General features: G+C 43.7%; 1 protein-coding gene across 1 annotated transcript in view; it reads right to left on the bottom strand.

The window, feature by feature from the left end:
* The window catches only part of LOC117265890 (zinc finger protein 236), a 66,947-nt gene that overhangs the window by 14,216 nt on the left and 28,103 nt on the right, over window positions 1–24,628 (bottom strand). Inside the window, exons 16-26 of the mRNA XM_033640696.2 lie at window positions 22,697–22,839; window positions 21,959–22,062; window positions 13,121–13,272; window positions 12,209–12,385; window positions 11,540–11,843; window positions 9,114–9,217; window positions 7,966–8,409; window positions 6,019–6,164; window positions 3,824–4,055; window positions 3,541–3,732; window positions 2,575–2,733 (exon numbers count right to left, since the gene is read on the bottom strand). Coding sequence (XP_033496587.1) covers window positions 2,575–2,733; window positions 3,541–3,732; window positions 3,824–4,055; window positions 6,019–6,164; window positions 7,966–8,409; window positions 9,114–9,217; window positions 11,540–11,843; window positions 12,209–12,385; window positions 13,121–13,272; window positions 21,959–22,062; window positions 22,697–22,839 — 2,157 coding nt within the window. The remainder of the gene's footprint in view (window positions 1–2,574; window positions 2,734–3,540; window positions 3,733–3,823; window positions 4,056–6,018; window positions 6,165–7,965; window positions 8,410–9,113; window positions 9,218–11,539; window positions 11,844–12,208; window positions 12,386–13,120; window positions 13,273–21,958; window positions 22,063–22,696; window positions 22,840–24,628) is intronic.

Raw genomic sequence — 24,628 nt, 5'->3', positions numbered from 1 at the left:
CGTTTCAGCGCTTTTACTTCCTCACATGGCGGATTAAAGGCAAGACCACTCTGTTCCTCTATTCTGCGATTGCACCTTATATACAGCATGGCGAGGTGGCATAACGGCGTGATATTCTGGCCTTGAACAGGTATTGTAAAGAGGTTACAGAGTTAGTGTTAATTAGCTAGCTAGCTAAAATCTGCAGTAACATTACAAAATTGACAAACCCTGGCTAAAAAAATAACAAGCCTACTCAACTGTGTGAAATAGAGAACCCATTGTTTCAAAAATGTCTTCTAAATTTGAGTGATAAATCTGCCATCACTGTACACAGCATATTTTGTGTGCAAGAATGGAAAGCTTGACATGCAAAGCTAAAGTAAACAAGTCGGACAGACGGAGTAAACAGTCCATTTGGTGTGCCAGAGCAGCATTCACTTGATCACCACATGATCTGACATTTGGTGTCAATTAACATTTCTGTGAGATGTGTGGACCTGGACAAGCCCTGTTAAACCTTGAAAATCGATCTGGCAGCTATTTCAGCTTCACACATACACTTTGATGACTCCATAGTGGAGGGCTCACACCTCATCATGCCATTTCATGAAAAAGGGCATTGATCGAGAGGGTGTTTGAGCTTCTCCATCAATACGTTAGTTCTGGGATCTATCACTGGTGCTGGGGGCGAGGGAGGGTCCTTTTGAACCTTTAAAGTAATTCAGCTCTCACTTGTACTCTCGGGAGCCTCAAACACTTTTTCACCTGTCATGTATTTTACCTGTCATATTTGAAGTAGCTACAGATTACTGCTGATTTGGTAATCTCTATTCTTTGCTCTTTACCTGTCATACCTGCTGGACAGAACAGGCTTTGTGTTCAGTCACATTAGAAAGAGCTCAGTCCTTCTGACAATGTGATACATTGAGTGTTGTTTAAACCAGCGAGAGGGTGAGACTGGGCCTGAGCAGTGGCTTACAGCAGTACGCACAAGGACCTCCCACTTGGTGTGCATGCTCATTCCCTCAAATGGCAGGCAAGGTAATCAATTCTGCTCAAGTGGATTATTGTGGTGATATCTGCGCAACAGCCGGCTTTGTTGCCACACTATTGGCTTGGAGTGGTGGCCCTGAGTCAAGTGGTGTTATGAGTGAGTGGAGCAGGTCACTAATGGTGGCATGATGCAGGTCACAGAGGGCTTTTGTGTGCATGTATAAAACTCACAGTGAAGCTGTGTGTGAAAAAGTTGACCAAAAAAGTGAGGTTGTTTTTTTTTTGTAACCATGAATTTCTTAGAAGCCTTTTGTGCATTTTTGTCGAATGCAAATATATCATTCTAGCAGATGGTAAATAAATTAAATTGGATAACTGTGAAACGCACTCACTATACCTGCGACTCATGTACCAAATCCCTACACCAATTGCAAGCATAATTTCAGCTTTACACTTAGTTTTTAATTATTTTGGATAAAACACTACACACAGTTATATTACATTAGGCACAACATGCAAAATTATAATCACTTGTGTTCTTTTGGAAAGCAACACCAATAACAATGCCAAGTTTTAATTACTAATTACTCACAGCCTTCTCCTCACAAGTGTAAACACTAGTTGCTTAATTTTCCACTCAGAAATCAGAGCTTTAGCACCATTAAAAGGCCACAGATGAGGTGTTCTGTTCTGGAGGAAAATGGAGTTCAATGATGAAGCAATAACTAGTGGTCAGCGAGTGAGAGGGAGAGAAGAAGAGAAGGACGAGGACGGACAGGTTTCTCATTGGTTAATCATGTGCTTAGCCATGGATTGAGTACGAGGGAGGCTGGGAAGAGATTTCTGCCCAATCTGAGCTGCTACACAGTCGCATCTATCATCCGTACATTCACTAATGAGAACCGGTACATTACCTATTCACAATTTGTATGTATACTGTATGTCTACAGTTGTGAGACAGCTGTAATAAACCCTCTGGGGAGTAGCAGGATTCTCCATTTCAGTAAAAAATGGAGTGAGATGTATTTGCTTACAGTCACAAACTGATCCATCTTGTCCTCTTATCATAGAGTCTGATCTGAATAAAGAGTGAGTGATGTCTGGCAAACCTGAGAAGAAAGGTGAATTGACCTCTCCTTGAGGAAGTAGTTACTGTGTGAAACTGTGTTTGTATGTAAATGCATGCTAAAATACTGCAGGTAGCAGAACAGGAGGGAAGCTCCTACATGAGCAGTGAGTACAAAGCCAGGAAAAGAGAGAAAACAGTGACACACAGTCTGTAACATTTTTTAATATAAAAGTTTTGATAAGAAGGTGCATAATTTTCAACTTGTGGAGTGCTCTTGGATTTGCAGCACCTTATGGAACCCATGAAACCTGCTGTGTGAGCAAAATTTGTCCTGCCAGACCAGATTTGGCTGTGGCATACTGACTAATCGCATCAGAGCTGAGATGCCCACAGTGTTGAAAACTAAGGTTACAAAATAACTTTTCACTGTCTAAGTCTGACTGATGGGCCCCTCTGAAAGTTAATTCTGCAAACACCACAGGAGAGAAGTAGTCACACAAAAACACACATATTTCTATGCCAGTCCTAACCTGCTATTCCAGTGTTGGCCGGGCTCTGAGGTAGGAGCTGGTCATTGGTGATAGTCAGGGTTGCGCTGGTGGGCTGGCTGTTGAGTGGTGATGCCAGCCTGATGCTGCCATTCAGCTCAGCACCATTAGCATGGCTATGCTGTGGGAGCAGATCCTGACCTGTAAATGTATGGGGAAAAGCCAATTTTATTTAAGAATTCAAGAAACTATCTACAGGTCTGAATTTTCCAAGGATGGTTAGATGCTGAAAATGACAGTTTGCTTGAAAAGCCATTCACTGGGATCTATCCTCAGTTATTTTCCAGTGCCTCTAGTGAAAGAAAAAATCAATTGGTAGAAACACTCCACTGAACATCTCCATCCATCTTTAAGAGAAAGGCAAACAAAAATAAGGGTTTATATAACAATATAACAATATCTATTGCCTTAGTCTAAAGGATCTGAAGAGCAGTTCAATAATTTTATCACAAAGCTGAATGAGAGTCCAAGAAGTTCCCAGATAAAACACTCAAATTGCTCCAGTCATGCAGTCGGGCATGATCTATCTTGGCTTAAAGGGGCTCAACGTACCTCTACGCTTTGGATACATCATATATCCCCAGCTGATATACACCCAGCTTAGAGGGGGAGGTACTTAGTGCTGGAGATGATGTACAGAAAAAGAAACTGGATTATCAAGAGGATATATCACTCAAAACCTCTATTACTGAGGCTTTTTATCTTGATTTGTGAGGCTACTTCAAAATGAATCTACAGGCTCTGAGTAATTATTGCGTCTTTTTTCTTTACCGGTATACGTGTTCGCCTGAGTGAGGTAATCAATAAATGTGTTCCAGGACCTTGAGGGAATTTTTATTTCATCTTTGTGTTATTGATATTAGGCACATGTGAAAAGACAATGTTAGTGTGTACAGTATACAGCTTCCTTTTTTTTTCCTGATAGACCTGCATTGTAGTGATCCACACCTGATATGGTGAGTGTGATCTCCTGAGGATTTCCTGGTGCAGCGCTGGAACCAGAAGCTGAGGCCTGGGCCTGAACCTGGGTGAGGGCTTGCGTCAGGCTGGAGCTGTTGATGGTCAAGGTGAGCTCCTGACCGCTGGTGCCTCCAGTGACCAACCCAGAGCTGCCCATGACATGGCTTAGGTCCTGAGAACCTGCTCAATCCACAGGAAAGCATAGGTTTGTGATTCAACTCACATCAGAGAGCGTCTTGTTATTTTTCTCAGCTGAAGCTGCCACACATACCTGCAGCATCCTGCTCAGAGAGGCTGGCCATCGTGACCTGAGCAGGCGTGATGGTGGAGGGCTGCAGAGCCAGGCTGGTTAGTGGGTGGATGACGACATTGGCGGACACTGAGGGGTCGGCTGTGGACATGAGCTGGCCGCCGGAGTGGGAGACGAGGCTGGTGTCGACACTCAGGGGTTGAGAGAGGAGGCCGCCTTGTTGTAAGGTCTGCTGGAGGAGGGCCGGGTCAATCTGGAAGCAAAAGCACTAAGTCAGATGAAAGAGGAAGGGTGATGTGGAGGATGGAAAGGAGAGTGAGACATATAAATGTATGGCCACAGCCATAGGGAAGATGGTTGCTTTTTGAAAAAGCATCAAGGAAAATTCCACCCACTGCCACGTTGTGATGAAAAGCTGTGATATAATCTTTGGCCTACAAGCTTTCACTGAACCTACCTGTATGTCCTGCATTTTTCGGGATGCTACTTCTAATCTATTCTAGCGTATAATGTATGAAGTTTCTAATATGGAAACTTTTCATGAGTTTTGAAAGAGGATGAGTCACATCACTGTCTGAACAAATCCCAATATCCAAATGTCATTTAAGCATTAAAAAACGGAGTGGATTGGAACCCCAGTGTGCAGATCAGATGCGTCCAAAACAAAAATTTAATTTATTACTTTTACAGCTGACTGAACAAAAAAACCATCATCACTCAAAGGATCCCCTCACAGCAGCTCTGCTGAATCTTGTTCTGATGTTCTTGTGGGACTGTAGGATTTCTCCTCCACTAGACTCCTCCTTTTGGTTTAGTTCATATACCTTTACTGGTGACATTATGGCCAAGAAACACCCAATCAACCACTGCGGAGCTACAACCCAAAGATTGCTCCTATGGCGATGCAGCTGCAGTAAAAAGAAGCTCATTAATAACTGTTTTAATGTCTTAATTCAGTAAACACATTTCCACACAGCAACAAACAAACCCTAATCTCTTGATTACAAACACATCTTCTTTTAACTAATTAATTATGACAGGGTGGTTTTTAATTTTTTTTTGGTTGTTCTGTAAATGAAATGTACAAGTGAAATGCCCTTTATTAAGAATTACTCTACCTTTAATAAAGCTGATGATACAACATGGACCCAACCTGTCGGGTCGTGTTGGGTTCGGGTCCAGGCAGAAAATCTAAGCTCTAATGTAGTGTGTTTATATAACGTGTTTCATAGTATAATAGTACCATTACATTAGCATTGTCATACATAATGTATAGTTACACTAAACATATTAAATAAAACATTTCCGGCCCAAGCCCGAACCCAACGCGGACCCAGCCCGACAGGTTGGGTCCGTGTTGGGTTCGGGCTTGGGCCGGGTCGGGCCGTAATTTCCTGCCACTATTCTCGGGCTCAGACGGGTCGGGCTCCTTGTATTAGACCTAGGGCTATGGAACCATGCCGCGCCCCCCCCTTGACGGCGCCACTGGCCGCGCACATGTGAGTTGTTGACAGTGACAGCGTGTGTGTCGGCTTTGTCGAGTGTACCAAGTGCAGAGCGATGCTGGTATATGACAGCAAAAAGACAGGGACCTCGACACTCAAGAGGCACATGAGGAAGGCTTGCTATGGAAAGAAAGACGAGAGTCAGCCTTCAATATCTACGTTTGTATCCTTAAAAAAAATGTCGGGTTTAAACCGAGCTCGGGCTCATAATTACAGTTAAAGGGACGGGCCGGGCCAGGCTCGGACAGAACATGCACAGGCTCGGGTGGGGTTGGGCTGGATTTTTTTGGGCCCGATCTAAGCTCTACACTATATGCTACAGACTGTCTGTGTAAATGAATATTAGTCTCTTGGCTCAAGCCAGAAAATGACAATCGTTCTGATTTCTAATATATTATTATAGATTTCAGGCTGGTAGTTTTGTCAATGAGGGTTCATACTCTCGTAAGTGAAAGGTTTGGGTCATGAGACTTGTGCGATTTAAGAAATAAACTCATGACAAAGAGATAACTACTGCAAGTCATGCTTTAAACATATTTGACTCAATAAAAATATGCTGCAGAGCACAGGCTCAGTTTTCTCACACCATTCACTAAGAACTTGATTCATGACAAACAGAGAAGTCACAAATTATCCAACATTACTTTTTAGCAACTTAAGGTGAAGGTGATGATGACACATAGCGCCCACTAATAACACAATGTGTGTAACCTGTAGTGTGATGTTGTTGATGTTGCTGGTATCGATGCCAGAGATCTGGACGTTGGGGCACACCAGGTTGGCAGGCGTCAGCTGCAGGTGGATGCCATCCAGTGTGGTCAGGCCGTCTGGGAGAGACACAGTCAGGTCTCCTGCAGCTGCAGCACACAGACACACACATATTTTGATATTTCACTTTTTTGGTATAGTACTCAAGTTGTGCTAATGTTAAATGTTAATTAACCTTCCAGACAGCAGAGAGACAGAAAATACCTTCTTCTTCCAGTATCAAAATGTATGTACTTTGAAAAAAAAAAATACAATCTGTTGTTGAGCTCAACCTGCTATTGATGCCAAAAAATTCAAAATTACAACAGCCTTATCATCTGAAAACAAAAAAAATATGGAATCAAAACTACTGCAGAGAATATGCAGGTAATGGCAGGTAAAATATGAGGTAACAAAGGTCAATGCCTGATTTAAATTCAAGCGATAACTTCATGGTACCAAACACTGATGACCCTGAAGGCAGATACATTATTTTACATCTCATATCAAAGGTGAGATTTCAAGGCACGACATTCAGTTCATTTTATGCACTGACAGGCTTCTGAGCAACCAAAATGGTTTCTGCTGGAGAAGAAGAATATCCCTGCAGTAAGGGTACTGAATATCTCATAAATAAGTACCACCAAAAGCCACTGAGAGACAACAAAGAAAATCCTGGAATGTATTCAGTCTTTTCCCAGATGATGAAAGGACTGAGGTCTAAGGGAGAGGTTTGCCCACAGTAAACTGTGCACTTCTCTCAAAAATGCAGAGGAAGAGAGAGAATGTGAAAACCTGGAGTGGTGAGCTTTAAGAAAAAAGCAATGACTGGAAAACATTTTTGGCCACCTCCCTGGCTGCTATGCCCCAGGCGCTGTGTGGGGAAAGTCATTTTATGGCTACAAACAGTAGCCAGCCTCTAGTAAACATATTTGACTTAAATTAATTGGAGTGTTTTGGTACATGCATGGTGCTGTGTTCAGAAATAAACAGCCTTATTAAGTATTTACACAGCATTATAAACCCAATCCAATAAACATTTCTCATCACTGTTTGTTTTAAATTAGAAAACTTGATGTTATTTTAATATTGTGGAGTCAAATGAACGATTCTTGGGCCCAAACTTGAGGAAAGGAAATTGATCTCAGATTAAATTACCTTACATAAAATGTTCCATTAAAGGGTAAATTGTAAACTGGAACCATAATCTAGATTTTTAACCTTCAGTGCTCTGCTGTTCAAGCCAATCACAGAGGCCTAAAAGTGATAATCCATCTGTGACACCTGGGCGTTTTGTCTACCTCAAAAATGCAGTTAAGATGAGAACAAAAGTCATAAACATCCTTTGGGGGAGTTTTGGTATCATGACAAAGCAGATTTGTATTAATCAAACAGAATCCTGTCATTGAAGGAAAGGGAGGGGTAAACGGAAGATGTCTCGTGGTGATACGACAACACCATCCTCCTCCAAGCATTCGCCACATCAGGCATTGTGAAGTTATTCATCCTGTCCGAAGCAACTAGCCAACTGATTACCCATAAACTTGCCAACACTGGAAATGACGATCCCTGTGGCATTTCAGTAACACCCACAAACTTTGGTCTGTTAATCATCACCCTGACATTACAATCAGAGTTAAGTGCCAAACAATAAAATGTGCTGTTGTCCACAATACCTCAGAGTGACTCTTTGGGATAATAAAGTTTAGTGCCTCCGTTTTACTGTTGTGAGTTATTTCATCCTCTCAAAATGGTGCCTGCTGACCATGGTACACTATAACTTTGAGTTAATAAAATCAAAGCTCTGTCACAAACCATCAATCTCAGTAAAATATGCACATTTTCTTAGCAACTACTGCTTAATTAACTGCAATCTTCTTTTGTTCTGTGTGACCCATCCCTAATCCCTACCTGACATGGAGGCGGGCAGGATGGCCTGACCCACCAGTCCTTGCTGCAGCAGATTCTGATCAAACTGCCCTGTCAGGACCTGGTTGGCTGGGAGGTAAATGCTGGGGTCAGAGTTGGCTGTCTGTAGCAGACCCACAGGTTGAAGAGCCTCTGAAGCTGCTGACTGCTGCCCCTGGCCCGCTGCCACGGCCTGTCCGGTCCCTGGGTCTTGACCCTGACTGGCCTGAGCGGCAGATGAGGCAGACCGCTTGGATTTGCGGCTGTCGAGGCTTGGCCGGAAGTGGCACTGGATGTGGGTTTTGCGGTGGCCTGATGTTCTGAAGCGGAGTTCACAGAAGGGACATTTGAAAGGCTTGGAGCCGGTGTGGAGACGCATGTGCACTTTTAAGCTGCCCTTTGTAGAGAAGGAGGTGTTGCACATGTGACAGCTGAAGAGTTTCTGACCTGCAAAGATATAGTGAGAATGAATATGACTTGTGGCTCTACAGCATCACACCTCCAGGCTACACTGATTTATTGTCTCTGTTCTTTGTTCATTATAGCTCTGTTGAAAAAACAGTCATGCAATGCCAATAATTGCTGTAAATATCAAAAAGCTTTGACATTTCAAGGACATACCCAAAGAGTCTGTAATCAGGTCGAGAACCTTGAAACTTATCTAACTTCACTTTTTCTCTCGCTACAGTAGTTCACAAAGTTTCAATACAGCTGGGGGCGGTGGAGACAATACACAATCCAAAACAGGTGTTGTGAAACCCATTCTGATAAGTTCCTCTTAGAGAAATACTTCAACATTCTGGGAAATGGGTTTACTTGCTTTCTCACAGAGGGTTAGATGAAAAGATATCCAACATTGCTCTCAGACACGAGAGCAGAAAATTGTTAACAGTATCAATCTTCTCATCTAACACTCAGCAGGAAAGCAAATAACATATTCCCCAAAATGTGAGACCATTTATTTCCGTAATCTAAATATAAGATTCCATCATACTGTCTCATTTTGCCAGATCCTGTATCAAACCCTCCCCCCTTTTTTAGTAAAAATACACTTCTCCAAACACCACAATGTTCCAGAAACAGGAACACTGTAAGAAAGTAAAACAACTTCAACTTAATTAAGCAATACATTCTTATGTTAAAACTCTAACCTGTATGTGTCTTCACGTGGCAGTCCAGGGTAGATTTCACCGTAAAACTCTTCCCACATTCATCACACTTGTAAGGTCTTTCTCCTGTATGTATTCGAATGTGCCTACACATTGAAACAGACCCACACAGGCACATTTCAGAGAGCACAAGACAGACAAGAGGTTTGAAGTGAGTGCAAGTGAGTGCAACTTAAGTTTGAATGCATGAAAATGTAGCATGGTTGACATAATAGAGACAGAGAACAATATGTAGCCTTGCCAGTGTTTACTGGTTACTACCCAAGAGCTCTCTTCCATCTCATGCCTTTAGTTTCCAGTGTTGTCATGAGACAAGCTTGTATGAAATTGCAAACGCACTCTGACTCGGAATATGAAAACTTAAATAATAAATGTGGCTCACTGGTGAGTTTCTGAATTCTTCAAGAGAAGAAAAGTTAAAGCTAAGTTCAAGAGAGAAGTGGTTGAAACTTTGTAGGTCTAATAACATGGATTGGCTTCAAGAAAAGTTCTTATTTATTATTATTTAAATTAATTATAAATGGTTATGGCTAATGAATGAATGATTAAAACCGTTTTCACTCTCATTCAAATTTATTTTCTGATTGTTATGAACACAATCGAACGTGACCTCACACATTTCATCATTAACCAGGAAGTCTGACACATAATTGCCTCTGTAAACTGCTCGGGGACTTTGGATGATCTACTAACCTTTGATTTAATAGGTCTGTATTTTATTTATATGGATAAAATATTGTCAAAATTCTGACCAGATTGGTGTGGGGAAAAAGCTTAGTTCATACAGCACAACAAGATGGCTTCATCTTCATCTCTTCACTTCCACCATAAAGTACTGTACAGTATTTTTTTTTTTACCTGGGTCTGTTTTTTATAATTTTGCCTGTAGATCCCTATTGACCTTATGCATTTCAGCAACAATTGACCTTTCGCCAAGCTCCGCCCCTTTGTAATGGTCAATCACGCTGCCAGAGCTAGCATAGAGCCCACACTGTGACTGAAAAAAATGAAAAAGCAATTTCAGTGATAGGCAGCCAGAGGGGTCTATGATATGTGTTTGAAGGATATATCCAGAACAGGTTAAAACTATTAAAAAGGAGAGTTAGAAGCTAAAGCCTAACCACAGGCTACAGATGACAGTGTAAAAGTGAACCATCACATCACTGACAATTGAGACAGAAGAAAATGACTAAAAGGGAAGGCTTTGCCAATGTGCAGTTGGTTTTGTTTGTGTGCAGATAAATAGTGTTTGGTTTCCCCCCATGACGCCAGCTGACCAGCAGACCTCCACCACCACCCTTGCTGGCAAACGGGAACTCCGGGGGAGGCCGGGTACCGTTCGCCTGCACACGTGGGGGTGACACACAGCTGGACAAATATGGCCAGAGTTTTTCTGCTTCCCTTCAGTAGTTCTTGTAAAGCAAGTTAAGTTTCAGAGCCTTGTTAGAGCTGGCCAAAGCTACATTGTGATTAGCCAGTCTGTGCTTGAGGGGTGGGGCTTAGTAAAGGGTCAATTAAGTGCTCAGACTTCACTGTTTTGTCTTTTAACTTCCTGTTTACACCAGAAGTTTGAGTGTGTTGCGTTGCTTACATTGACATATGCTGCCTCTGATCACCTTTACATGCATTTAATCAAATATCTGACCAGCTTTACAAAGTAACGGACAGTGTGAGGGACTGCCAGAGCTGGCAGCAAATAAGAGACTTTCCTCTACTGCAGTCTGACAAACAAAGAGGAGCTAATTAGATCAGTTCTCCCACACATCGCTGGGCTCAGCTGATAATTTGAGTGCTTTAACAGCCATGTAAACTGGTCAGAATGTGTTGGTATTTGTGTATTTTTATGTTTATGACAACATAATATAATAACAAGTTGTCTGAGTGTGACTGCTCAAAACCAGAGTTAATATAATATTTTTTCATCTAAACCACAGTGTGACGGCAGAGACTCATCTGGTTGGTCACATGATTACAATCAGTCCAGTTTTCCATGACACTGGCATATTATCATGTAACAAGCTAATTACATTACATCATATACTTTAGTTGGGTGGGGAAAAAAAGTGTTTAATTCATGCTGCCCAATCAGATTCCAGAGCAAGGAGTTACCATTAGATCTCTTGAAACTTTTCACCACACTGTAAGCTGGGTTGTAAGACAGTTAATGGTGAACGTAACTTGCGTCAGAGATGGTCTTTTTAATCCTACATGTTTGGTGTGTGGCAGTGTGTGTATATATATATATATATATATATATATATATATATATATAAATAGTAGAATTTTCCTCTAAAGGGATTGGATAGCAATATTTTCTACATATAAAATGTATTCATTGTATTCAATCTTTGCCTCATACAGACCAGAGATGAATTTCTGAAAGAGTATAAAACAGGTGTGATATTTACCTGACGAGGTCACTGGGCTTCTTGAAACTCTTGGGACAATAACTGCAGCAGTTGGCAAACTTGGGTTCTGTTTCCAGTTCCACCGCCTTGTCTTTGATCTCGCTGATCCGATCCCTCTCGGCCGCTGACTGGGCGAGGATCCGCTCTGACACTGAGGCCTCCTCACCGGGATCCTTGGCCAGCTCGGCCGCCTGCTCCTCGGTGAACGTGATGATTTCCAAACCTCTTCTCTTGGACTTTTGGTCCCCTTCCTCATCCTCTTCGTCTTCCTCCTCCTCGACGTCTTGACTATCCATACCTATAACTGTGAGGATATGGGTCTGTTATCACTATTATCACTATTTGAGTAAAATACACATTTATCCCAACAGCAGGAGATCATTTCCACACACACAACTTTACTTGAAACCTTAGATTAAAGTGTAGAAACACCATCAAACCTTATATCCAATAATTCAAACACAAAAATGAATCTGTTGCATGCTGATATAGATTTTATAGCCTTTCCCCTTTCCCTTCTTTTATAAATCAGTTTTATAGACACAGAAATTTTATTTAAATGTTTTCAAACTTTTCAAACAGCCCTCCCAACTATGGAGATGCAATGGAATTTTAAAGACCCTACATATCATGTAATCAAACATCCGAATGTTGTCTAGGCATCCTTACTTTGTTCCTCCACAGCATGCTCCTTCTTCATATGCTTTTTACACAGCAGGCTGGTCCGGAAGGTCTCGTCACACATGGCGCATTTGAAAGACTTGATGTGGATAATCATGTGGCGGTTCAGGCTGCCGTTGGTGGTGAATGAGGCATCGCAAACATTACACTTAAAGGGCTTCACTCCTGTCAGCGAGAGATGAGAGAGACAGGGTTTCACATGGTGTCTGTACGTTTCATAAAGTTCTATTTAAAACTTTTTAGGAGTTTTACAAGAGAAATTTACATTTTAACTTTTGGTAACTTTTTTCATACTGCTTATTCACCTTATGCTAAATGTCAGCAAAAAAGAAACTTCAATGTCAAAGACGCATCGTCTCTTTATTTGCTTTTTTTTTCCAAGTACTTAAATAAAGCACGTGTTGTAATGTTCTAATCCTCATTCATTTAATTTTTAAAGCTAAGACTTCTACTAACTGCTTTGAAGACATTTAGATACATTGTAAAACTTTCATTTTAGTCATTACCTTAATCAAACCTTAATTTGTTCCATTAAGGGAACTATGGGTATGTTCTATTTTCCACTCCTCCATATATCTTGAATTACACAGAGAGCACACAGTAAAAACCGATTGTGGGAAGCGGTGATTTAAAGGTTCCTCCAAGTCTCATTTCAAACTTTTTAATTTGTAATCGTGGTGCGAATGGAATGCACAACCAGGCTTTAGAAGATAAGGCAATAATATTTTTAATCACAATGTGCCACTTGGATTCTAATCCTTTAATTATTCCAATTTAAACACAACGAATAATGATATATTTAATAGTGTTCGTGACCTTCAAAAGCTTTAGTTTCTAAAATGTAATTAATGTAGGAAGATACTTGGAGACTATTCAGCAGTTGGTATAAAGTGAGCTCACCTGTATGTGTGTTGAGATGGGACTTCAGCACGCCAGCTGACACAAAGGCTCGTCCACAGAGGTGACATCTGTATGGTTTCTCCCCGGTGTGGGAGCGCACATGCTGCTTCAGATGACTTGACTTCTTGAAGCCCTTGTTACACCAACTGCATCTAAAGAAGAGGAACAAAAAGCCTATTATTGTTGCTGTTATTTACAGCACCACCTACAAGATGCCACATTTGATGATAAGGTCAAAACACACTGGACTGACGGAGGACGTGGTTTATGGTTACTGGAAAGAGAGATGAAATCCTTCAACTGAACCAGCTGCACTTTTCAATTTATTTTCAATGTCACATCTCTGGCTCTTCATCTGTTCAGCAGCTTTCAACTCTCCTATGGAGGATACAATAACACAGCATGTATACACACGTTTATCAAATGTCAGAGTGTTTCCTTCATAAATTTCAAACTAAACTGAATTCTTTAAGGATTTACTCATGAACCAGGATGAAAGATTTCAAACATGTAGAATTCAAACTACACTAATGACCCATCTGCCTCACACCAATCAAAAGAACACTTATTTTAACTCTGGACAACACTCACTGTAAACACCACCGCCTTTTGCTGTTGCTTATTTGGTGCATGGGCAGGTATGGGCGACTGATAATTATGCTGTGTGATGTTCTGAAACTTTTTAAATTCACCTTGAGTTCTATCCTTTTAAAAGAAAGTTGGGGAGGATACCTACGACTTTTGTATTGAGACAAAGACATAAAATATGGGAAAAAACAGGTTTATAATTTGGGTCTAAAAGTTGAAAATACTGACTACATTATCTCGTATTTTTGGCTGAAGCTTTAGTTTAAGTATCTAATTCAGAACTGTCTCATTCCACTTGACTTCAAAAGAGAAACAAAGGTCAGATATAAGTGCTGTCTTTTCTTATGTGTATCTGCCTATTTGTTTTCTTTCTGTAAACTTCACTGAAAAATCTGTAGGGGAAAAACCATCCCCATGTTTACCACCCACATTCACTAGACCTGTATAAATATGAAGCTGATGTCAAGGAGAAAAATATAGTGTGTGAGAATGGACAAAATTGTTTTTGCTATTCCTCTCCATAGTTCCACCCTGTCAGAGTGGTAAATCCTGACTCATAGGACAATATTGGATATGGATAAAGCAGACGATGTACTGTTTTATATTTCACTCTAGTCAAATCCCCCTGCATGAATTAGAAGAAATTCATACAAATGTAGATGAGACTTGGTTTTTACCTTCTACAAAGTTGTTAAAACTGAACACTGATTATTACACCTTAGTTGCCTGGATATACATGAAAGCATCTCTGAGGTCTCTAAATGGTATCGCTTTATCTGGGGAAAAGTTTGAAATGAAAGATGCAGATAACAAAGACAGGTAAGGTTATTAAAGGCAGTCATTGAGAATGGTGTAAACAATGCCTTTTATTTCCCTGGGCTCTGCGTTTATGATGGTGCCTATCATTAATTTGCTTTTAAACCCCTGAAAAAGACTCTTTTGGATGTTAAAGAGCTCACGAACACAATACAAACACTGCAATGAGGGAAAACTAAAAGCCAGCAAACCGACAAACAGTAATAAACCGTCCTGTGGTACATCTAATATAACAGGTAGTGGCTGTTAAGAGATCATAAAAACAATATGAAAACATTGGTTAAACTTCTTGGAAGTACTTCAGAGAGCTACAACGCGATTATAAAGCCATTATTGATGCATTTTGAGCATCAGTATGTTTGACTTCTATACATGCTTAATGTTTTCTCACTGTGTCATTACTGGCTACTTTTAAACTCACTTTTAACAGATGAATTTACTTGCATAAAGTGTTCTTTTCCAGGACCATTTTCCATTCAACTATACCCTAGCTTTTAAACCAGGTGGTGACAGTCGGATTGTATCCACCTCAGCCATCCTCAACAAAACTCATGAAATAACGTAGCTCAGATGGGCTAAAACAGGAATCGGCTAATGACAGCTATAAGGAGTTTAACTAAATGTTAGTGTAAAATAAAACAAACCCTGCTGTGCAAGTACATTGTTTTCCTGTATGCTTGTCCCTCAATTGTTACGACGTGGGGAGACTGACCATTACATTGGGACTGGTGAGTTTTTCCCTCGATTTTGCTGTCGTCTTCATTCACAATACTTATATTGTGAATGTAACTCTCAAATGCATATGGTAGTACTTTCTGTCCACTTCTTTCAGATACTTCAGAACTATTATAGGAATGTACAGGTCGGCCTTACAAAATTGTTACAGCCATTCATGATGTCCACAATTTGGTTATTCATTTTTCTGCACTGAGACATAATCTTTCAAGAGAGCTGTGATACATCTAAGAATCAATTTTTCCTTGACCCCTAAAGGTGTCCAAGAGAAAAGACAAAGAGTAGAGTCACAGTTCATGTCCAAAGATGGTAGAACCTTTTAGAAAGAAAACCCTCGCTGCAACACCTCAGCTCATCAGGCCAGAGTGCCACGTGCAATCAGGCCTAAATGGTGGAAAGAATTCCACTCCTGAGTTACCCTTAGTTTGCTGCTCTGAGAGCACATTGAAAAAGATGCTTTGCATTGATGAGACACAAGTGAAGTCTTTGGCCTGAATGCCAAGTGCTTTGGTAAAAAACCAGGTACTCTCCATGGCATGGTTACTATTACGTCTGCTGGGAGATGTGGCTATGACAGCATCAAGCCATGAGGTGCCTTGATGATTAGTGAGAAAGGGGGGACAATGAACAGAGCATAAACAACATCAGAACTGGCCAGGATTCACTTTTCAGTACAACCTGAATTACTAAGACAAGATGACACGAGCATTGTGAGAAAGTGCCCACCCAAATGCTGGAATACCATCACAGTTCAGTGCTCTATCCATTCTGACAGAGTTTAAAAGGATCTGTAAGAATGACATATAAAAATTGCCTTTGGGAAATGCAGGTGCGATGATGGCAGAGGAAGAACTTTAGGTTACTTGCGTAACCCCGGTTCTCTGAGTAGCATGAGTGAGTGTCTCACATTGGGAACGCCTTCGGCGTGACCTTGTCAGAAGCTCCTTTTACATTATGCCAGCCAGGATTGGCTGGAACTAAGCACGTCAGTGTCAGGATGGGTGGAGACCCTCCCCCTATAAAGGGGCCTGACACTGCGCTGCACGTCATTCAAAAAACCATCACCTCTCCCTCGCTACGAAAGAGCAAGGAGGGTGGTCTGGTGAGACACTCACTCATGCTACTCAGAGAACCGGGGTTACGCAAGTAACCTAAAGTTCTCTTTCATAGCATTCGTTTCGTGTCTCACATCGGGAAAATACTGACTCCCGGATTGCTGGGCAGATGTTGTCAGAGTGTCAAGACTAACCGCCCTGAAATAAGCCACACTAGGGCTTGGCCAAACCAAGCACTGAATGGGCCAGAGAAGAGGCTGTAACATCAAGCCTGTAGAACCTGGCGAAGGTGTGTGGAGAGGCCCACCTTGCTGCGGCACAAATTTCCTGAATGGGGACCCCTCTGAAAAGGGCCCAGGACGTGGAGAGACCCGTGGTAGAGTGAGCACACAGACCCTCTGATGCTTGCACCCCTTTGGCGCTATAAGCTAAAGCAATAGCCCCCACAATCCAGTGAGAAAGCCGCTGCTTAGAGACTGGCTTCCCCAAGACACAAAAAGCTGGTCACTTTTCCTACAGCCTTCAGTTCTTTCCACATAGATGCGTAAGGCCCGCACCGGGCAGAGCATGTGTAGCCGCCAATGCTTATCTGAGGAGAAAGGCGGGGGATAGAAGGATACAAGGTCAATAGGGGAACACGACCCCAACACCTTAGGCATAAACGCTGGGTTAAGCTGTAAGGTCACCCTTGTATTTCCTGCAGAGAACTTTGTACATTCTTGATGTACTGAAAGAGCGTGAATCTCACCCACGCGTTTAGCTGAGGCCAGAGACAGTAATAACACTGTCTTTAAAGCCACCATTTTCAAGTCCACCTGATCTAGTGGTTCAAAAGGTGGGGCTGAAAGGGCATCCAGCACCATGGGGAAGTCCCAGGACGGTGCAAATGGTTTAGAAACAGGAAGCTTGCGACGTGCACCCTTCATAAAGTGGCAGACCAGGGGATGCTGTCCCACAGTTTTCCCCCCAAAGCTGATATGGTAGGCCGAAATGGCCGCCAAATACACCTTAATGGCCAGCCTCTCTGGGTGGGGATGAAATATTTCCCCGCGCCCCTGCGACAGCAGATCCCTGCGTATTGGCAAGGGCCACGGCTCCCCCTGGAGGAGCTGTATTATCTCCGCTAACCAGTGCTTCATTGGCCAGTAGGGAGCTATGAGAATCATCGACAGTCCCTCCTCCCTCACCCTGGCTAGGGTCGGGGAAATCAATGCTATCAGGGGGAATGCATACAACAGAACCCAAGGCCACTGATGAGCCAGCGCGTCCACCCCCAGTGGTGCACTCTGATCGCGCAGTGAGAAAAACAGAGGACACTGGGTGTTCTCCTGTGTTGCAAAGAGGTCCATGGCTGGCTGGCCGTAACGCTCCCAAACCAGACTCACTACGTCTGGGTGAAGTCTCCATTCTGCATAAAGAGGGTTTCCCCTGGGCAGCAGATCTGCTCCATGGTTCAGTGTCCCCAGCACATGGGTGGCTTTCAGGGACAGAAAATGTCTGCTGCACCAGACTATCAGTCTGTGTGCCAGTGTGTGTAACTGAAGGGATCTCAGGCCCCCCTGCCTGTTGATATATGCCACCACGGTAGTGTTGTCTGTCCGGACTAACACATGATGTCCCCTCAGAAGAGGGAGGAAGTGTTTCAGTGACAGGTGAACAGCCAGTAGTTCTAAGTCATTTATGTGGGATGAGCGCATGTGAGGATCCCAGGTCCCGTTTATTGCTCTCCCTTCGAACACACCTCCCCAGCCTGACAGAGAGCCGTCTGTTGTGACCACTTTTCTGCACTGAACAACCCCCATAGGCACTCCCTGGGTCAAGAAGCCTGCGCTCTTCCAAGGGGCCAGTGCTGCTGTACAGTTCACCAAGACTCTCACCCTGTGAGAGCTATGATGGTGTGGGTCTAACCTGTGTGAGGCCACCCAGCGCTGCACTCCTTTCACGTGCAAGCGTCCCATGGGAACCGCCACCAGGGATGATGCCATCAGCCCTAACAACCTTTGGCAAAGCCTGAGAGACACAAACTTCCCCCTGTGAAAAAGGGCTAAACAGTCTCTGAGTGCCTGCACTCTTTCTCCAGTCAGCCTGACTCTGGCCTGAGCTGAGTCTATGAACAGGCCTATAAAGGAGATGTTCTGAGAAGGAAGAAGAACACTCTTTTCCAGATTTATTTTGAAACCCAGATCCACCAGGTGTTCTGTGAGTAACCTTGTGTGATCTGCTGCCTCCTGCCAGGAAGATGCCGCAATAAGCCAGTCGTCGATGTACGTGGCTACTCGGATCCCCCGCCTCCTGAGCGGTCCCACAGCTGCCTCTTTGCATTTCACAAATACTCTCGGGCTTAGTGAGAGACCAAAGGGGAGAACTAGATACTCGTAGCATGTCCCCTGAAAGGAAAATCTGAGATATTTCCTGTGAGGTGGGTATATTGGGATGTGAAAATATGCATCCTTGAGATCGATTGAAGTGAACCAATCGCCCGGACGCAGAAAACGCAGCAGGGACGCGCGCGTTAACATCCTGAACTTGTATTTCCTGAGGTGCTTGTTTAGATCTCTGAGTTCTAAAATCGCATGCATGCTGTGCCCCCCCTTCTTGGCGACCAGGAAATATCTTGAATAAAACCCGCTCCGAGCGTGTTCGGGAGGAATTATTCTTACTGCTCTTTTCTCTAGCAGGGAGGAAATCTCCTCTCTTCGCCTAGGGCTTGAGACTGGGTTATTCCCCTGAACTGTGGAGGTGTTACGGCAAACTGCAGCTTGTAACCCCTGTTTAATGTTCTCAAAACCCACTCTGAGTCTGTGCATTTTGACCAGCTCTCTGCTCTCAGGGTCAGCGGGCTGACAGGCTCGTCTGTCACACACGGAGTAAGAGCTCCCTCTCGTGGCACTGGGGCACAGTATCGCTCTGTTGGTACTGCGCATGCGCCCGCTGCGCCGTTCACCGCACGGTCGTTTATTGAGAGAGGGATCACTCCCTCCGTAAAATGTGTGACCAAACTGTTTTTCAACAATGGATTTATTTTGTTTTTCATTGTTTTTAACTGCGCCCTCGGCACTCGGCCTGGATGCGACAGTTGGGACAATTTTAATGTTTTGCAACAATGAGAAGTGCTTGTGAGACATTTGGGACCTGCTGGGGGTTTCCACCTGCTGCACACTGTCTCTGCTTCTCTTCGCAGGGCGCTGGGCCAGGTCGAACATCCCGTTGTCCATGCGCTGAACAGAACTGGGCTCTGTGACAATGCTCGTGAACAGAGCTGCTGGGGCGAGCGCAGCCGGGGGGATCAGGGCTGTCTCGCTGGCCGCATCTGGAACTATCAGGCCTGCCGTTTCCTCCTCCTTACCCCGTGGGTAAAGGTGGGAGGTGGCCGGTCGGGCAGAGTCCCCTCTTGGGATGAAGACTTCTTCTGCCATGGACCCTTTGGAGCCTGTGCTCTTGGCGAAGCCTGAGGAGCTGCCTGGGATTTAGGCAGCTTGGGGATTTTGAAGGTGGGAGGAGGCCGTGCCACAGCCTGGGCAAAGGTTTGACGGTGAGCCGGGAGGGTGGCAGCGGGTGCCCTTCTCGGCAGACACAGCTTCAGGGCTTCGTCTTCCTTCTTTCTCTCCTCGCACCTCTTTTGCATGGACGTGACCGCCGCGCCAAAGAGGCCCTTGGGTGATATGGGGGTGTCAAGGAGATCTTCCTTCTCCTTGGCTGACAGCGTGGTGAGTATAAGCCAGCGGGCTCTCTCCTGTAGCACCATCAACCCCATGGCTCTGCCCTGTGACTGGATGGCCACCTTGTGGAGGTGAAGGCAGTGGTCAGTGATCACACACATTTCCTCCCACAACACGGGGTCAGGTGAAGCCATCATCTCCTCCTCCAGCTCGGCTTGATACGCCATCAGAAGGGAGGTGGCGTTCAGGGCTCGCGCCGACAGTGCAGCCACCTTGTACGCCTTGTCTGTCAGGCTGGACTGGAAACGATCCGCTCTGGATGGGAGTGCGGGCCCCAGTGATGACAGGGATGCTTTCAGGTGGAGGTGAGCCGCCACCACGGGCTCCACTGGAGAGATGTTGCGGAGACTGTGGCTCTCCATCCCCTCGCAGTCAAGCATGGAACTGCCCGCCACAGGATGCTTCTCTCTGTATGGCTTGTCGCGCCAGGAGACAGCAAGTTCTTCCAGCAACTCTGGGAAGATAGGCAGGAGTTGTTTCCCTGTTCTCTTCACTTTTGGCAACTTTTTCCAGTCGTAGCGGGACCGCGTCACCTCAGCTTGGACTTCGGGCCACTGGATGTTGAGCTTGGCAGCGGCGCGTTTGCACACGTCCTGCAAGTCCAAATCCACAGCGGGGGAAGACGAGCCGTCTCCCGCCACAGCTATCGTTGAGGGTTGGAGTTCTGCAACCTGGACCAAGAGTCCCAGTGAAGAATCATCGTCGTCATCCTCGTCGGTCATGAGGAGTTCCGACCCACCATCCGAGTCATCCTCCGCCCTCTCCACCAGAAAATCGAGCGGGCCGGCCGCGAGGCCGGGTCCGTCTAATTTCTGGGAAAACGGGCCGGTGAGGCTGAGCTGGCTGCCCCAGCTCGGACCAGCTTCGGGCTCTGGAGCCGTTGCCACAGCCATATCCATTAGCTCCGGAGCCTCGGATGTGGAAGCCAAGACCGGGGCGCTGCCGGACAGATTTGTCTGACGAGCCAGGCGGCGACGGAGCACTTTGAGGGAGAAGTGTTCACAGTGTGTGCATTCTTCCGCGGACTCAAAGGCGGCTTGGGCATGTTTCAGGCCGAGACACATCACACACATCGGGTGAGTGTCTCTGCTCGAAATCTTATTCCCGCAAGGGCAGGCTCGCACCTGCGTTTTCTCCTCTGCTTTAGTGGAAGCATTAGCGTTAGCCATAGTCACTAGCAGGGTTTGTCAGCTGTGCAGCTAGTGGGATTTATTAGCTGTGAAGCTAGCGAGATTTGTTAGCTGTGAAGCTATGCTGTATGGTATGCAACTGCTAGCCTGATGTGGTTAGGAGAAGCGGGCACCGGATGAAATACAGCGAGAGTGTTGCGACTCCGTTGTGCGTTAGCCGGGTGAGGCTAGCGCTAGTGTGATTAAGTATTGCTACTTGTGTGGTATTGCTACCATAGGGTTGAGTGTTGCCACTCGGTTATGCTAGCTGTTGAAGTATTGCTACTTTCCACAGATAGCGATAGCTCTCGGATAACTGCCTCGTGAACAAAGCGCCCGGCGACTGAGTTTTCGCTCATGTCTGCGGACAGTTAAGCTAGGTCACGGAGAAACAGTCAGCTCGAGAGAGGTTGGAACTTCTGCTCGTAGCGAGAAGAGGTTTTTGAATGATGTGCAGCGCAGTGTCAGGCCCCTTTATAGGGGGAGGGTCTCCACCCATCCTGACACTGACGTGCTTAGTTCCAGCCAATCCTGGCTGGCGAAATGTAAAAGGAGCTTCTGACAAGGTCACGCCGAAGGCGTTCCCAATGCGAGACACGAAACGAATGCTATGAAAGAGAACCAGATGACTTGACGCTCTAATAACAACTGCTGTTGCTTTTACAGAGGGTTGGAATTGGTACTTTCTAAAGCCACTTGCACAGGCATATACAGACATGGACACACACACACAAAAGAAAAAACTCTGAAGTAAACCTGTATGCTCTCTTGCTGTTGTCCTCGCTGTCATCCTGGTATTCCTGTGTTTCAGTGGTGAGCTGAAGCTCATCCTGACTGCTCTGCTGGAGAAGCCCATTTGTCTAAAGACAAATCAACAAGATACAGTCAGCTTAATGCAGATAGAAATACAGTTTACAAGACATTATTAGGGTCCAGTGTCTTGTATTTGGTTTAGAGGTCTTCAAATCAATAGTTGGACATTTTGGGAAATACTGTTATATGCTTACTGATATGAAAAGATCAATTTTAGTTTCATGTCCTGCAATAAATCCTACCTCCATGATGTGTTGATTCATAAACTATTTATATTTGTTATTGAGATGGTGGTTAGTAGTAAGTCCGAAATGTAAAGAAAATAAAGAGAATTAGGTCAATGAAATAAAAACCTGCTAGCCAGTGAACTACATATTAATGATAAAGCCATGCCATTAATTAAGCAGATCTTTTCATGAGTCAGTAAATTAGCTCTATCTATATTCCAGTGCACTGAGTTTCCATTATAATTGCAGGAAGATCAGTTCTTGTACCATCAATAAGCAAATCTATCCAGCTACTTGCTCCAAAATTTGATCTAATTCTCTACTCTAAAAGGGAGTCTGTGGTGGAAATTCTGAACTCAGTTTTAAATATAATTCTGATGCTGTGAATATATCCACTTTCTACATCTGAGAACAAGTCCAGGGCTAAGGGCACATGTGGAGGCCCAGGACTCACCACCTCAGCGCTGGGAACGTGGAGCAGATTCGGGGGGTGGTAGCTGGAAGACAGGGCCTGAGACTCCAGGGTACTGGAATCCTGCAGCTGCTGGACGGTGGAGAACTGGGACTGATTGTAGCTCGATTCAGTGATGGTGAAGCCTGGAGGGAGTTGGCAAAGAAAATAATCAGTCTCTTGAGTTATGGATCAGATTCAGTGGCGCTAGCACTGGCTGACTGAAATACTGACTTTATAAGGAACTGGGAAATAAAATGGCTATAGCAAAACAGTTTTTGGCTACAAAACTTTAAATTACACATATAAATGAAAGATACTGTAATGCAGTTATAAGCAATGGATGGATTAAAATAAAAACACTAACACTAAACCCACAGGAGGCAAAATACCTGATGAGACAGCATTTATGAGCAAAAGTGAATCTATAATAAATGCAGTTAATAAGTCAATAAGGCACAAATCTTTCTCCTAGCAAAAATAATAACTGGCACCTACAAAATTTAGGCGTGCATGCATGTTTATCACATCTCTGCACAATACAGCAAAACAGCAGGCAGAAACTTGGCCCGTCTGCAGGGAGGATGGTTTTAATTGATTTTAAATTACTAAACTTAAAGTGCAATACCATCATCCATTAAAACTGTTGACTAATGACACTGACGACTGAACAACAGAGGGATTACAGCCTGCAGCACAAAGACGCTAGATGATGTAGAGCCTTGGGTCTGTTAGTGTTAGAAATCTCTGTGTAAACTATGTGGGGGAAAAAAAGAATAAGTTGACAAGTAACTAGTTTTTGGATCAAATATCTCTATGTATCTATATTTATTGTTTTATATGCTCCTTCCCAAGTGATTATGTGTGATAAAAATAAAACTTGATAATTAAGTAGATCTCTGATTCATTAGAGACAGTTTTGGAGGAAAGAACCAGAAGACAGATTCAGACCATACTTCATTTGAAAGTCATCCCGTTTGGTGTTTTAGTAGTCTAAACCATGTGTTGAGAGAGCAGTTTAAGAAGTCAACACAGGTCTTTTGTGCCCAGTGGCAGTACATCATTCACAATGCTATCTGCTGTAAGCTGTCTGGCCTGTGTATCTTTTACTAGTTGTTATTGTGCAACTAGCTTCCACTGTGGTGATTTAAAGTTATTGCATTACATTCACTGGCAGACACTTCTGTCCAAACTAGATTATTTATCTAGGAGCTTATTCATGGGTTGAAAAAACAAAAACTTGTCTTTGAAATTCTGTGTTTGCATATTCTGTCTAAATCTAACTGACAGGCTGTTTTTATACAGTTGAAATTTATTCAACATTTCAAAGCGGATGATTTTAAATTAACAAATTCAAACTGTGCCTACAACTGAATATTTCAGAACAAAAGTAACTACTGAATAACGCACAAAGGAAAACAGTCCAAGCTCCTTTTTGTGATTTTTGAAACGTTAGCGCTTTGGCAGTCTGGTTGTTCATTATTCAGAACATTCTGTGGCTGTTTAAGAACTACTAATTTTGCTGCAGACCCACTATGTGAACCTCATACAAAGCACAGCATGTGCACACATGAACTGCAGCAATTTACAAATCCAGACCCTGAGATGACTGTTGTGAGCAAACAAACTAAGTTAAAATTTACAAAACAACACATAAAACCTCAGGCATCACTGATAGAACATAATAATGCGTTACACAAGGCAGCGGTAAACTGGGAGTTAAAATATGATTAGCTGCTCAAGTGTCCTCTTATCGAGGCACATGTTTTGTGCCCATGAAGCTTTCTAAAATGATGAAATTCCAGGTCTTTTCTGAGCAGATAAAAAGGCTGTAGTGCCTTCTGAGGGAATGGGAAAGGTATTTCTGTCTGACAGATGTTTGCTGTCAGTGTGCTACACTGCCCATTATTGTGATTCCACAAAATCCAGGCTGCC

This window comes from Epinephelus lanceolatus, chromosome 10, assembly GCF_041903045.1.
Source record: "Epinephelus lanceolatus isolate andai-2023 chromosome 10, ASM4190304v1, whole genome shotgun sequence".
Taxonomy (NCBI): Eukaryota; Metazoa; Chordata; class Actinopteri; order Perciformes; family Serranidae; genus Epinephelus; species Epinephelus lanceolatus.
The sequence above is the reverse complement of the archived record's forward strand: the minus strand, read 5'-3'. Positions and strand labels throughout refer to the sequence as shown.